The sequence below is a fragment of the Palaemon carinicauda genome, chromosome 15 (genome assembly GCF_036898095.1).
Source record: "Palaemon carinicauda isolate YSFRI2023 chromosome 15, ASM3689809v2, whole genome shotgun sequence".
Taxonomy (NCBI): domain Eukaryota; kingdom Metazoa; phylum Arthropoda; class Malacostraca; order Decapoda; family Palaemonidae; genus Palaemon; species Palaemon carinicauda.
In genome coordinates this window covers 68,837,832-68,852,831 of record NC_090739.1, presented here as the reverse complement: position 1 = coordinate 68,852,831, position 15,000 = coordinate 68,837,832, and the positions used below count along the sequence as shown (strand labels likewise).

Genomic DNA, 15,000 nt, shown 5'->3' with positions numbered 1-15,000 from the left:
ATCTCTTTAAGAACACTAAATAGGATTCACGAACAAAGTAATGACGCCAAGGTCAAAGAGTAAATAACGCGCATAAGTCACAAAAACAACTAAATTGATCCGCAACAGAAGCTAATCCAAAACAGATCACGTTATCCTGAGCGGGTAATAAAGTGAAAATAAAATAAATATAAGTAAAATTCCCATTTAAAACAGAAACCACAAAATATACACATTGAAACTTGCACATAAGAATACAACATAGAGAACTGAAAAAAAAATATGTTAAACTACAATTCATTTGGATTTATTTATCCATTACCCATGATGATGAACAAAAAATATCATAGAAACAGCAATACCAACCGAATTCACTCATACAAAAGGACAAGATTTTCAATTCAATTCTAAATTTCTGAATTTTCCTCCAAACCAGAAAAATAAACACGAAATTTAAGTTAAAACTTTTATTATTATTATTATTATTATTATTATTATTATTATTATTATTATTATTATTATTATTATTATTATTATTATTATAACACGGTAAGCTACAACCCTAGTTGGGAAAGCAAGATGCTATACTTATTACCAACTAAGCTACAACCCTAGTTGGAAAAGCAAGAAACTATAAGCCCAGAGGCTCCAAAGGGGAAAAATAGCCCAGCGAGGAAAGGAAACAATTAAATAAACTACAAGGGAAGTAATAAACAGTTAAAACAAATAGAACACAAAAGCAACCCTGTCCTTGCAAGTCCACTAAACCAACAACTTCAATGCAGCCCAAATCAGAAACTCGACACGGGCGACAGACGTCCTTGGTCCAATTAGGCGGGATCCATAGAATACCCACATCATAAACCTCCTGGGCCACATGTCCATATTATACAACACACTGCACTTGTTGGTGGACTTGCAAGGACAGGGTTGTTTAAGTTGTCTATTTATTTTAATTGTTTATTACTTCCCTTGTAGTTTATTTAATTGTTTCCTTTCCTCGCTGGGCTATTTTCCCCTTTTGGAGCCTCTGGGCTTATAGTTTCTTGCTTTTTCAACTAGGGTTGTAGCTTAGCTGGTAATAAGTATAGCATCTGTATTGGAACACGTCTATTCACTTTATATATAACAACAACAACAAATACTCCTGTTACTAGTAAACTGCAGGATAATGGCCTCAGACATGTTCTTATTCATGTCTGCGGTTTGGCCAGTTTTCATCACCATGCTGGACACTGCGGATTAGTGAAGGTGGAAAACTTTAATCTGACGGCTCACAGTAAACCAGCCTAGTCAGGGTGGCCATGCCTAGTACAGCTTTGCTGATCATGGCGTTACTCAAACCCTTACACCACGTTAATTAAGGTATTCCCACTCAGAAGGGGATAACAATAACATCTATCTACATATTTATGTCAATCTGCCCTTAAGACTTATCTTTTACCACTTGTGAGTTTATCTATATTCATTCACAAAATGTTTTATTTACCACCAAATAAACACACGTACATAAATTCGTAAACTGGTACAGTAAGAAGCGATGTAGTTGCGAGCCTTATCCTTCCAAACCCAGTGGACGTTGGTACCCATTTATAGCATGTGGTCGATACTGGTAATATCATACATACGCAATCATATATATATATATATATATATATATATATATATATATATATATATATATATATATATATATATATATATATATATATATATATATATATATATTACTTGCTAAACTACAACCCTACTTGGAAAAGCAGGATGCTATAAGCACAGGGACCCCAACAAAGAAAATAGCCCAATGAGGGAAAGAAACAAGGAAAAATAAATTAATATAAAAATAACATTAAAATAAATATTTCCTATAAAAACTTTAACAAAACAAGTGGAAGAAAAATTAGATACAATAGTGTGTCCGATTATACATATATATATATATATATATATATATATATATATATATATATATATATATATATATATATATAATTATATATATTTATATATATATATATTTATATATATATATTTCTATATAAATAAAGAGAGAGAGAGAGAGAGAGAGAGAGAGAGAGAGAGAGAGAGAGAGAGAGAGAGAGAAGAGAGAGAGAGAGTGTGTGTGTGTGTTTGTGTGTTCCACCTTTTAGGTACACCATTCACCAACACACACACTATATGGTGTAATATACATACACACACATATATATAATACATATATACACATAAAATAGAGTGATGAAATATATATAATCATGTGGAAGTATGACACTGGTAATAAAACATACATGCAATTGTAAAGTTCATAAACTTAATGTAAAGGTCTCTAAACGCAATTTCGTAGGTGAAGAGCTCAACTCATAAATGCTATCCTGAAGACTTTCCTAATCACTTTTCTTTTACAACTCTGCCCTAAGAATCTAAAGTTTAGACCCGAGGGATATATAACGGAAGACTAGAACTTTGCAACATAAGACGCTGTGTACAGTAAGTCCATATTTTTATTATTTCGTAACTTTTTCATATACTCTACGGATAAAGAATGCCACATTTAAAATCCTCAAAACTATCAAAACAGCGATAAGATAACGTCAACATAACCATTATAAAAACTTGAACAAATTATAAAAGTAAACAAATTTAAATTTTCTCATGATCCACCGCAAAAAAGACCCACTTAGCTTCATTACTTTTATGGAAGTTTATATATGTAACTTTCCTTTCCGATCAACAGTGTTAAAGTGAATCATGGTAAGATTTTCTCTATAGTTTTCATCTTAATGGCATTTAAAGCCACATTTCCTAAATGAGAGAGAGAGAGAGAGAGAGAGAGAGAGAGAGAGAGAGAGAGAGAGAGAGAGAGAGAGAGAGAGAGAGAGAGAAATTATACATTTACGCCTGGCAGCTGTAAAATGCATAATTACAACTACCAAAACACGCATACACATTTTTTTCCATTTTTCCAAATACCTCCTTGCAAAAAAAAATTAAAAAAAAAGAGAGAGAGACGAATGCAGACTTACAGTAAAAGATTACGGATGTCTTTATTGAATTTAGGCTAATGATCTAGATGCCTGATCATTTTTATTCAGCTTCACTTGGTAAAAGGTATAATATAATAATGATTTATACATAATAAACATAAAAGATGGTAAAAGAAGGGAGAAGAAAAATCTATTACAAACAATACAAATGATTCAGTATTAATAAAGATGATTATTTAGCAACGATAAAAAATAAGCCTGTTATTATTATTATTATTATTATTATTATTATTATTTGCTAAGCTGCAACCCTAGATGGAAAAGCAGGACGTTATAAGCCTAGGGGCTCCAACAGGGAAAATAGCACAGTGAGGAAAGGAAAGAAGGAAAAATTATATATTTTAAGAACAGTAACAACATTAAAATAAATATTTCCTATATAAACTATAAAAAGTTTAACAAAACAAGAGGAAGAGAAATTAGATAGAATAGTGTGCCCGAGTGTACCTTCATGCAAGAGATCTCTAACACAAGACAGTGAAAGACCATAGTACAAAGGCTATGGCACTACCCAAGACTAGAGAACAATGGTTTGATTTTGGAGTGTCCTCCTAGAAGAACTGCTTACCATAGCTAAAGAGGCTCTACTACACTTACCAAGAGGAAAGTAGCCACTGAACAATTACAGTGCAGTAGTTCAATCCCTTGGGTGAAGAAGAATTGTTTGATAATCTCAGTGTTGTCAGGTGCATGAGGAGAGAGGAGAATCTGTAAGGAATATGCTAGACTATTCGGTGCATGTGTAGGCAAAGAGAGAGTGAACCGTAACCAGAGAGGAGGGTCCAATATAGTACTGTCTGGCCAGTCAAAGGACCCCATAACTCTCTAGCAGTAGTATCTCAACGGGTGGCTGGTGCCCTGCCCAACATACTACCTATCTTGGAGTATAGGCATTTGAGCATCAAGGTATGTCACTCCAAAACAAACACTGGCTACCTTCCAGCACCATACATCTATACATGTAACCTAAGTTGACCCACTTTCCGTAGACCGCAGCCGTACCTATGCAGTAATAACTAATCCAATCACCTACGCTGTAAAATTGTTTCATAATAGATCCAAAATCAATTGTAAAATAAAATTCCTCTAATCACCTTTGCATTTAAATAGTCCTCCCATCACCTACAAAATAGATTCGTTCAACAATTACCTATGTAATAAAATAGTCTTTCAAAATAGTCCTCTAATCACCTGTGCAGTAAAATGATTACTCTAATCACCTATGAACACAAATGGTCTTCCAAACCCCTATGCAATAAAATAGTCCTCCAATCCCGATACAATAAAATAGTCATCCAATTACCTATGCAATAAAATCGTCTTCCAAACACTATGCAATAAAATAGTCATCCAATCATCGATATATACATTCGAAAAGAAACAATGGAATTTATCTAAAAGGAAGATTTCTCTCTCTCTCTCTCTCTCTCTCTCTCTCTCTCTCTCTCTCTCTCTCTCTCTCTCTCTCTCTCTCTCTCATGAGCCTGAGGGCCAGGCCGAGCAATCAAGATACTTGTGTCTAGACTACGCCATCTCTGCCATCTACCAATATCTCCAGCTTTCATTTTCTTCTCTCTTCCGACCTTGCAACTTGAGGGAGACGAGATAGGACGTGCAAAATTTCTCCATGGCACCAAGACTTTACTTCTTTACAATACTTCTCACTTCCATTACTATCATTGTAACCGGTATTATCATTATTAACAACAACAACAAAGGAACAAAGGCGATGATGATTGGGATACCATCGGTCACAAGATGAAATTACTTTTTAATGATCCTGTAATGAAGGAGGGACTTGAATAAATTATCACATATGTAGAACCTACAAGTAATTCTGTTGAGAAACTGATAGCTGATGGTACACATGATCTTTACATACCGCAGGTGGCATAGATTAATTATACTGTCGCTCAATGGAGCTTTAGAGAGCCACAAATAAGCAAATGATTAGAATATTTCTTAAGCAACTATCTGAAAATTGAGCAATAACTCCTCCATCAAACCTTGCAAACTAGTCAGAATTATCTTCATTACGTTGTTAGGGCAATTGGCCCTCTTCACAGAAAACCTATTGGTTGCAATCTCGATGCATTTGTGTATGTGCAATCGACTTGTTCAAGTACGCCCACGCCAATGCAAACTTAGACAAATTTATAAAAAGTTTATCCCAATAAAACCGTAAATCTTATAGAACCACTTTAAAATAGTGAAAAATGCAACACCTGTAGTTGTGGTTATGACGTAAATGTCATCAAGATGAAATAAAATATCTAGAATGCTCCTTGACACAATATAATCCCCATACAATGGGAAATCGTGTAGGATCTTAACCATGGTATTAATTGTGTTACTCAACACATGACAAACATTAAATTTGGGACTTTATACATGTGTTTACGCACACACATAAAGTATACACACACGTTAATTACATTTGTGTGTACACACAAACACATAATACATATATATATATATATATATATATATATATATATATATATATATTTATATTTATATATATACATATATATATATGTGTGCACACACAAACACACACACACACACACATATATATATATATATATATATATATATATATATATATATATATATATATATATATATATATATAACAAATGCAGTCATCTATAATCCACTGCAGGACAAAGGCCTCAGACATGTCCTTAGTTAAGACCAGTTTGGCAATTTTCATTACCACGCTGGCCACTGCAGATAGCTGATGATGGGAGACTAGTCTGATGGCCTACAGTAAACTAACCTAGAATGGGTGGCCCTGGAAAGTATAACTTTGCTAACCATGGCGATACACAAGCCCTTTCGCCAAGTTAAAGTATCCCGACTCATAAATGGATATTTATATATCACCGCGTATATATACACACATATATGTACATAAATTGACATACCCACCCACCCACACTCATTCATATATAAATCTGTATATATATATATATATATATATATATATATATATATATATATATATATATATATATATATATATATTCATATATAAATCTATATATATATATATATATATATATATATATATATATATATATAAACAAAACTAACATTATGGATGGTGGGTTATGGAACAAGGATAATTATTAGAGAATTCTTCATGACAATTTAAATAAAAGCAAGTTTGTTTACAATAAGTGATGATAAATCCTTTTTAAATATTTTCAAAAGTAATTGCAAACATGTTTTACGACCATGCTTAATATACGCAGCGAAAAAAAGTTTGAACTGCTCATATCCAATGAGAAAATGCTTTCCATTTTCATCCAAGTTACAATAGGATTAACTCTCCTCTGAAACAAAGCCAAATTGCTCCACTCTCGAACACCGTTGATAATGCCTTGCTGTTGTAAACATTTCAAACGACCGATGAGAAACGCCAGTAAAAATCTGTTACCAAATAAAAGGTGAAGAGAATTAAGATGGTGTGGCATCAATCCTTCTGAGAAGCTGCCTCTCTCGGTTCAAAGGGAGCCAGCTGGGTTGAAAACCATCACCAAACTTCTACACAATAATAATAATAATAATAATAATAATAATAATAATGATAATGATAATGATAATGATAATAATAATAATAATAATAATAATAATAATAATAATAATAATAAAAAGAAAAAAAAAGAAAAAGAAAAAAAAAGAAGAAGAAGAAGAAGAAGAAGAAGAAGAAGAAGACGACGACTTTAGCAATAACGTTAACAGGTGATGTAACGAGACATAAATCAACCTTACTCGTTTTTCAAAGTCAATTGGACATATATATTTTGTTCACCAAATATGGCAGATGTGTCATTTGAACTGAAGTATTATAGACAATGCTGCAAGAAACGAATTGCTCTATAAGCCTTTGCAATAGGGCTCTCTTGACTGGGGTGCGAACTTGAAAACTTTCAATTATATATTTTCTTCGCCTCTATTTACTATATGTATTCATTTAGGCTCTTCGTCTTCTTTTGTGAAGATTTTATTGTCTGTAAGTTTGCCAAGAGGGTTCTACAAAAAATTGCGCATTTCATCAATAAAAACATGCGCACTTCATCAATATTAAAAAAGTCACAAAACTAATACAAATAACAGTAAAATTCACAATAATAATAAGTGATGCCCTATTAAACAAATGCGTATAATACCACAATGAGAGAATTAATTAACAATATCCTATTAGCTTACTCTTCTGGACACTGAAATCTCTCAGTCAAAAACACATTTCCAGTGGTGGACCATTTAATTACAATATATATACACACACTACCGTATTTAAACGCAGGTCTCATTTAGAATTCAAATAAAAAAAAACATAATTCTTACATTCTCTCTCACCATCTATATTCTCTCTTTCTCCACACAAACAAATATATACTGTGTGTATATGTATGTGTATATATATAGATTTATATATATATATATATATATATATATATATATATATATATATATATATATATATATATATATATATATATATATATATATACACGCTCTTTAGACATAGCCATTCTCTTGGGCAATTTTCATTAAAATATGAAGCGCTTGTGGCATCATTTTAAAAATAACACTTTTCTATTTTTATGCATATTTTCTTCTCTTCAAGGCTAAAATTTTTAACGAACAGAATCAATTTTTCATTGCACTCAGCTCCATTCAGTCAACTTTTGTCGACAACTGTTTCAGGCAATAACTAATGGCTTTCGTCAGTAAATCTTTCCAAAATCATTAGCCTTATATAATGATAGGATTTCATCCAAACGAAAACTAGAAGAAATGTGAGAAATCCTTCTCACAACAATTCAATATAACGTTTTTGTGTATTCATTATTAGAGTTAAAAGAACCACATCTAACTCGAGAATGACACTCTTACATTAATTTGTCAATTTGTGTGTACTACTATGATTTTAGTATGTAGTATTTGAAGTGCAATCAAGCACAGTGAAATGGTTTTACACAACAGTAACGTTCAGATACAGTAATTGAATTCATATGTTGTACTATGTGCCGTAGTAGTTGAGAACGTAATAATACCTTGATTAATGCCACTCCATATCTTGATTAATGCCTCTCCATTAGAGGATTAGGAGAGTAGAACTTGTAAGTGTAATATCTTGTTTTGCCTTGCCCCAGAGTACCCATTAGGAGAGGTCAAGGGTCAGAAGACCAACAAGGATAATTTGTTCGCACATTTAGATCACCCTTTTTACGCCCCTGCTTAGGTGTGTGTGTGCGTATGTATAGGCACTATATGGTTATGACGTTGATCACGATTAATATTTGTCGCACACCACCAAACAGTTAATTGTATTTAAAAATTGTGTTTGAAATTGCACACTATGTGTCTTGAGTTCATTTTTGACATCAATCTTTGATTTTACTAAAAGGTTTTTTATGTTAATGTAAATCTTGTAGGCAGTCTTGCATCAATTGTAATTGTATAACTTGTCTCTTTTCCTCGTATAAAACACGAATGCACGACGAAAGAGACAGCTTTTGCTCAGGAGCCCCGGCTCAAACTTGAGCCGATCTGTTATTGGGTTGTCGTGGTGGTGGTTGTGTGTGTGTATAAGATTGTAAGTGGTGATTTACTCTTATTCTTTGGACTTGTCGTAATTTTGTTGAAGTGCCATTGACTTATAAACCCCTTGAGTTTGTCTTTGCATAATCACTCATTCATGTTCAAATTTTAGTTATTAAACTAAGTTTGACTACAAATTAACAAGTGCGTTTCGATATCCTTTATTGATTTATGTTATTGTTTTAATGTATAGCTGGTAATTAAGAATTGATCTGATACTTATTTAACATCAAGGTGTTCATATTAAGAAGTTTGTGCAACTTATAGAAAACGAGACTACAAACTACGGTCCTCTAAGGTCGGAAAGTCTACCCGTGAGTACTCGCGCGCGCGCGCGCGCGCGAGAGAGAGAGAGAGAGAGAGAGAGAGAGAGAGAGAAAAAAAACTTGTTTCGTTGTATTTTATTGAAACTTATAATCTGAGTTCATGTCAGTAGGGACTGCTCAGTAAATGAAAGGATTTAGTGTAGTCCTATTGTTTTGAGTTATATGATTGTAGTGCTGTTGAATATCGGTTACACTAATTAATAGTTTATTGGGGAAAGATATCTCCCGTTATTCCTGAGAAGCCGTAAAGGGAGCAGTGGTATTTGTTACGAAAAAACATTTTTTTAGCGGCTTTTTAATCAGTAAATAAGTTATACAGTCCATTTTATCCATCATATTTTTCACCACAGTTTTCTTTTTCTGGTGCTTCGAACCGGATGATTTTTACGCGGATTAATTACGTTGGATTACGCGTGTAAGGATCAGTGTAAGAGTATTAGTTACCGAAGTTTTAAGTACTCAGAATACTGAACACATAATTTTGGATTTTTGTAAATTAGAATCAGATCGATCTTTATGTCTTGTTTGATGAATCTTTTAAGCATTTGTCCCCTTACGAAGAGTTTTATTTTAGCACATTGTTTTTTGAGTTACCACACACACCCACACACGACATTCCGAGGAAACAGATCGGCAACCAGGTGAGTGTCATTCTCATTCTGTTTTTGAAGTAGATGTGGTTCATGGTTCACAATTAAGTACTCAGGTGTAACGAGACGAGTAATTTTTCCGTCTCATTGCAAATTGAATTTTTGATGAGTACCTTAATGATTTTTATAGAACATAGTTGTTGACACAAATGTTTTACTTTTTAGCATTTATGTTTCAAGCAGTGTTGTCTACCTCAATGTTTTGAAGAGTAAGTTTTTGACAGAAGTGTTTTAGTTCTGTTTATTTGTGTTTAAGCAGTGTTCACTACTTCGACGTTTTGAACAGTAAGTTTTTGACAGAAGTGTTTTACTACTCTATCTACTTTGACGAGTAAGTTGTTGATGGAAGCGTTTTTACTTCTTTTTTTAGCAGTGTTGTCTACTTTGATGTTTTGAAGATTTACCTTGTCATCATTGACATTATTATTGATTTTTACAAGTGATTTTGACTTGAATATTTTGTCACAATGTCTGCAGAGGATTGTAGTAACGCAGTCATTTTGTATAAGACTGCTATAAGACAAGTTGAACAACTTCTGAATGAGGTACCAAATGTCGAACAGTCTTCTACTAAGATCATACATTTACATTTAGCGTCACTTAAAGAAGCTGCCTATATGTTACGGTCAACCTCTAATGAATCTTATAAAGAGATTAGCAGTCAGGTTTTAATGGACGCTGTAGCCAGAACTGAGAATTTTCTCACTTGCACTCGACACACAGTAGTTGAACTTACCAATAGGTTAGAAGATCCTCCTCCTGTTATTCCACAACCAGCGTTGCCCAAGATTACCATACCTAATTTTGATGGGAGAATCGAACAATGGCATCCCTTTTGGACTGTTTTTAAAGCAGTTATTCATGATAGGCAAGATATGCACGATATCATCAAGTTTACTATGCTAAATAGTTATCTTAGAGGTAGGGCACGTGAAGCCATTGCGGGTTTAGCTATAACTCCGGCTAATTATGCAATGGCATTAACTCAACTTCAAGACCGTTTTTCCGATGTCGAGAAATTAGAACAAGATTTAAGGAGACAGTTGTTGGATTTACCACATCCTGAACATGATGCGGAACAGCTGATCGATTTCCTTAATAAATGGGATATTATCTCTCAACAGTTAGTAACTTTAACAGGTCAAGCAGGTGGTGGTCCTTATGAGAAGGAAATTGTAATCCGTTGCTTATCAGACGAAACCAAAAAATACTTGTATCATAAGTACGATACTAACATTCTTAGTGTTGATCAAGTGAGAAACGGTATCGCAAAATTAACAGCGATTCTAGGTGGAGATAAGACGTGTAATCCTACCTCATGGTCATCAAACTCTGTTAAGGGCAGCCCCTATCGCAACAAAGGTCCGAAAAACGAACGTAAGACTCATTCGCCTAATAGTGCTTTCAGAACTTATGTACAAGCCACTCCTAGGAAACACATTTTGTGTTGTTGTTTTTGTCAAGGTGAACACAGCGGCAAGTTCTGTACAAAATATGCTACTTTAGAGTCTAGAAAAGCACGCATTTATAAATTACAATTATGTTTTGGTTGTTTGAGAAAGGGTCATCGTTCATTTGAGTGTACTATTAAGTCCAATTGTTTTAACTGTAACGGTAAACATCATACATTCTTATGTATCAGATTACTGCCTAATCCTACCAGTGTTAACATAAATTCGTCTCGAAAACAATCAGGTACTAGATCATACCCTAGTAGAGTAGATAATAACCCTGAAGTAACTGTTTAGTCACAAACTAGTTCAAACACTACTCAGCAAGCAGCTACCACTAATAATCAGAGTACTTCTCAGAATAATGTTAATAGTAATCGAGTAGCTGTTAAAAGTATTGTATCACTTCGACCGACAGCATTACCCACAGCAACACTTCATTTGACTAATGGAGAGAATCAGCTCTCGGTTCGAGCATTTTTAGATAGCGGATCCCAATGAACATTTATTAATCCAGAGGTTGTTGAGAAATTGAACTTAGTATCAATAAAACGTGTGGGACTAACATTAATTCCATTTGGAGATAAGGTTGAAACTAAACTGTTTGATGTAGTACGGGTAAAGGTTCAAGCAGGTACTAAAGGTATTAAGTTAAATGCAGTTGTTTGTGATCATGTTAACACTTCCATACATACACCTGGACAACATAACGTATATTTGCGATTGCAAGAACGAGGTGTTAAACTAGCAGATATAGATATTGAATCAGATACCCTAAGTGACATAGGATTGATTATTGGTGTTGATTATTATAATGCATTTGTATATTGTCAATCCAATTATGATATAGGTTTGATTAGTAGCACTGCTGGTGCCGTTATTTTTGGTCCTATACCAAAATAGGCATGTAATGTTATCAGTGATGAAGCAAATGTAAGATCTGTAATAAGTACGCAGAGTATAGTTTGTTCAAGAATCTCTGCACCCGTAAATCCCCTTGATGATGAAGATATTTCTAGATTATGCTCATTAGATACGATTGGCATCGGTGATGATGCACGATCTTATAACGATCAAGCAATGATCGAACATTTCAGTGAAACTATTGTAAAGGTTGGTAACAAATATACTGTTGATTTGCCATTTAGGAATAATGCCAGACCCCCTACTGGTTATAGAAAGGCATTGGGTCAATTGTATTCATTTAAGAAAGCTTTTCAGTCTAACCCAGAATTGTTTGATCAATATCAATCCGTTTTAGACGAGTATGTCAAGCTAGGATTTATTGAGGAAATCGAAGTAGAAGATGACTCTTTTCATCCAATTGATGGCATTAACCATTATTTACCTCACCATCCAGTTTTTAAGGAATCTGCTACGATCCAATTAGGATAATTTTTAATGCTAGTAGTAAGGAGTCACCACAAGCCAAGTCCCTTAATGCTTGTTTGCATGCTGGACCTAATCTGGCAATGAAACTGACAGATATGCAGGTAGAATTTCGCCAGAATAAATATGCTGTAGTAACGGACATAAGTAAGGCTTTCCTTAGACTAGGAATTAATGAAAGCCACAGAGATTTCACGAGATTCTTATGGTTTGCTGATAGAGATTTTAAGCATGTCAAGAATTTTAGATTTAAGGTCTTATTGTTTGGAGCTACTTGCTCACCTTTTTTGCTAAATCAGACAATACAGCACCATTTGAAGAATCACTCAGATCCCATCGCAAGCTCAGTAATGAAGTCTTTTTATGTGGATAATTTCATGAAAACTTATGAGAACTGTGATGATTTAGCATTCGAGTCATAAAGTAAATGAAATTATGTTGGCAGCCGATATGCCGTTAGGGGAATGGGCAAGTAATTTGAGCCCATTTAATGCTAGACATACACCTGATACTGTGGATTTGAATGCAGTAAAACTACTCGGTCTCCTGTGAGATACCAGTGATGATTCATTGAGAGTAAAGATCCCCATTCAGATTGTTACTTATCTCAGTAATTTAGGAAATACTTGCACTTTGACTAAGAGAAAGGTTGTATCTCTCCTTTCAACCATCTTTGATCCTTTAGGAATGTTAAACACTGTGAAAATTAGGGGGAAACTAGTTGTAAAGAAATTACGGGAACTAAAGACCACTTGGGATGGCGATCTGAGGATTGATTTGAAGAAAGAGTTTGATGAATTATTAAGCCAACTCAAAACCACTGAGGAGATCAGAGTCCCTAGATCTTGCTTTGATGAAGGAAGTTTTAGCGCTCATGTGTTTGTTGATGCCTCTCAGATGGCTTATGGTGCCTGCACATATGTTGTTAACAGTAAACAGATGAGTCATTTGCTAATAAGCAAGTCTCGAGTAGCACCAAGCCCTCCGCTCACTATTCCCCGTCAAGAATTACTTGCTTTAACCATAAGGCACACGACTAGCCGTTCATTTGTTAGAGATATTTGGGGATAAGATTTCAGATTGCACTATTTGGAGTGATTCCAAGGTTGCTTTGAGTTGGGTGTTTTATGACAAAATCTAAAGAAGTGTTTGTAATTAACAAAGTAAAGGAAATCAAGGACTTGAAGTCCAATTATAACATCAGACTATTTTATGTTTGGACCGAGGGAAATCCTGCTGATTTAGTTACACGAGGTATTTCAATGTCTCTTTTGTGTAAGTCAGTTTTGTGGTTTCAGGGTCCTACTTGGATCATTGACCAAAATCAATTTCCAGAACAAGAAGATGTAGTTTACGGAGAGTCTGCCAATGTAAGTGAAATACTTGTAGAACCCAGTTTGAGATTTCCCGATGATGATGTGATTATATTTAATTGTTCAGAATTCTCTTCATTGAAACGTGCATTGAGAATCGTAGGTAAGCTAATTCAGTTTGGGAGAAGAATATTTCCTGAGAAATTCCAGAAAACTAATAATTTACTTGTGTTAATCAGAATTATGCAACGTCAAGCCTTCCCAACGTTGTATTATGCATTGAACAATGGTTTACAAGAAAATTCTAGTGTTCCCTCTGATTTGAGGAATCTTATCAGACAGTTAGGTCTTTATGTAGATGAAAGTGGTGTCATTAGGTGTCAAGGGAGAATTCAAAATGCAGATTTGTCAAAATCTGCTAAGCATCCAGTGTACGTCGCTAGTCGACACCCCTTATGGCCACTTATAGTGTCACATTACCACGTACTTAACCTACACTGCAACACAAACACATTAGTGATCATTCTGCGACAGCAGTTTTGGGCAGGAAAAATTCGCCAATCCGTGAAGAAGATTTTGAAAGCATGTCTTCTATGTAAGAAAGTGCAGAATCAACCCCTAAGTATACCAGGATTTCCCCCCTTACCACCAGAGCGAGTCAAGCATGAAGTGCCGTTTTCCTGTGTTGGCTCGGTCTATATGGGAAACATTAGTGTATCTGAGAGTGAAGCTGAAAATGAGAAGGGGTATGTCTTGTTGTTTACATGCGCTACTTCAAGAGCGGTTGCCTTGTATGTGTGCAAGTCCATGAATGCACGAGAATTCATTTTTGTTTTCAGACAATTCGCAGCAAAACACGGACTTCCGAAGCTCTTAATAAGTGACAATGCATCGAACTTCGTTGCAGCTATTAAGTTTTTAAGGGAAATCAGTGAAGAGCCAGAAGTAAGGAATTACCTTACCGATAGTAATTTAGAGCGGAAATTCATTACTCCCAGAGCCCCATGGAAAGGAGGTTTTTATGAGAGACTGATTGGGGTAGTGAAAAGCTGTTTACAAAGGGCCTTGTTTAGGAAAAGGATCTCATTCATAGAACTCAATACCATCGTAGCTGAAGCTGAAAACATCATCAATAACAGGCCACTAACATATCTCTATGAAGATAACGCTGATGATGCACTCACTCCTGCTAAACTCTTATACGGCAGAAATATTGCAATAGCTCCTCCTCT

At 34.5% G+C, this 15,000-nt stretch overlaps 2 protein-coding genes across 2 annotated transcripts in view; one reads left to right on the top strand and one right to left on the bottom strand.

Moving 5' to 3' along the window:
* The window catches only part of FucT6 (alpha-(1,6)-fucosyltransferase), a 606,841-nt gene that overhangs the window by 271,551 nt on the left and 320,290 nt on the right, over window positions 1-15,000 (bottom strand). The window lies entirely within an intron of this gene.
* Window positions 10,083-15,000, top strand: part of LOC137654005 (uncharacterized) — a 5,968-nt gene continuing 1,050 nt past the window's right edge. The window contains exons 1-5 of the mRNA XM_068387639.1: window positions 10,083-10,992; window positions 11,650-11,916; window positions 13,141-13,386; window positions 13,740-14,514; window positions 14,608-14,713. Of these exons, the coding sequence (XP_068243740.1) occupies window positions 10,083-10,992; window positions 11,650-11,916; window positions 13,141-13,386; window positions 13,740-14,514; window positions 14,608-14,713 (2,304 nt within the window). The remainder of the gene's footprint in view (window positions 10,993-11,649; window positions 11,917-13,140; window positions 13,387-13,739; window positions 14,515-14,607; window positions 14,714-15,000) is intronic.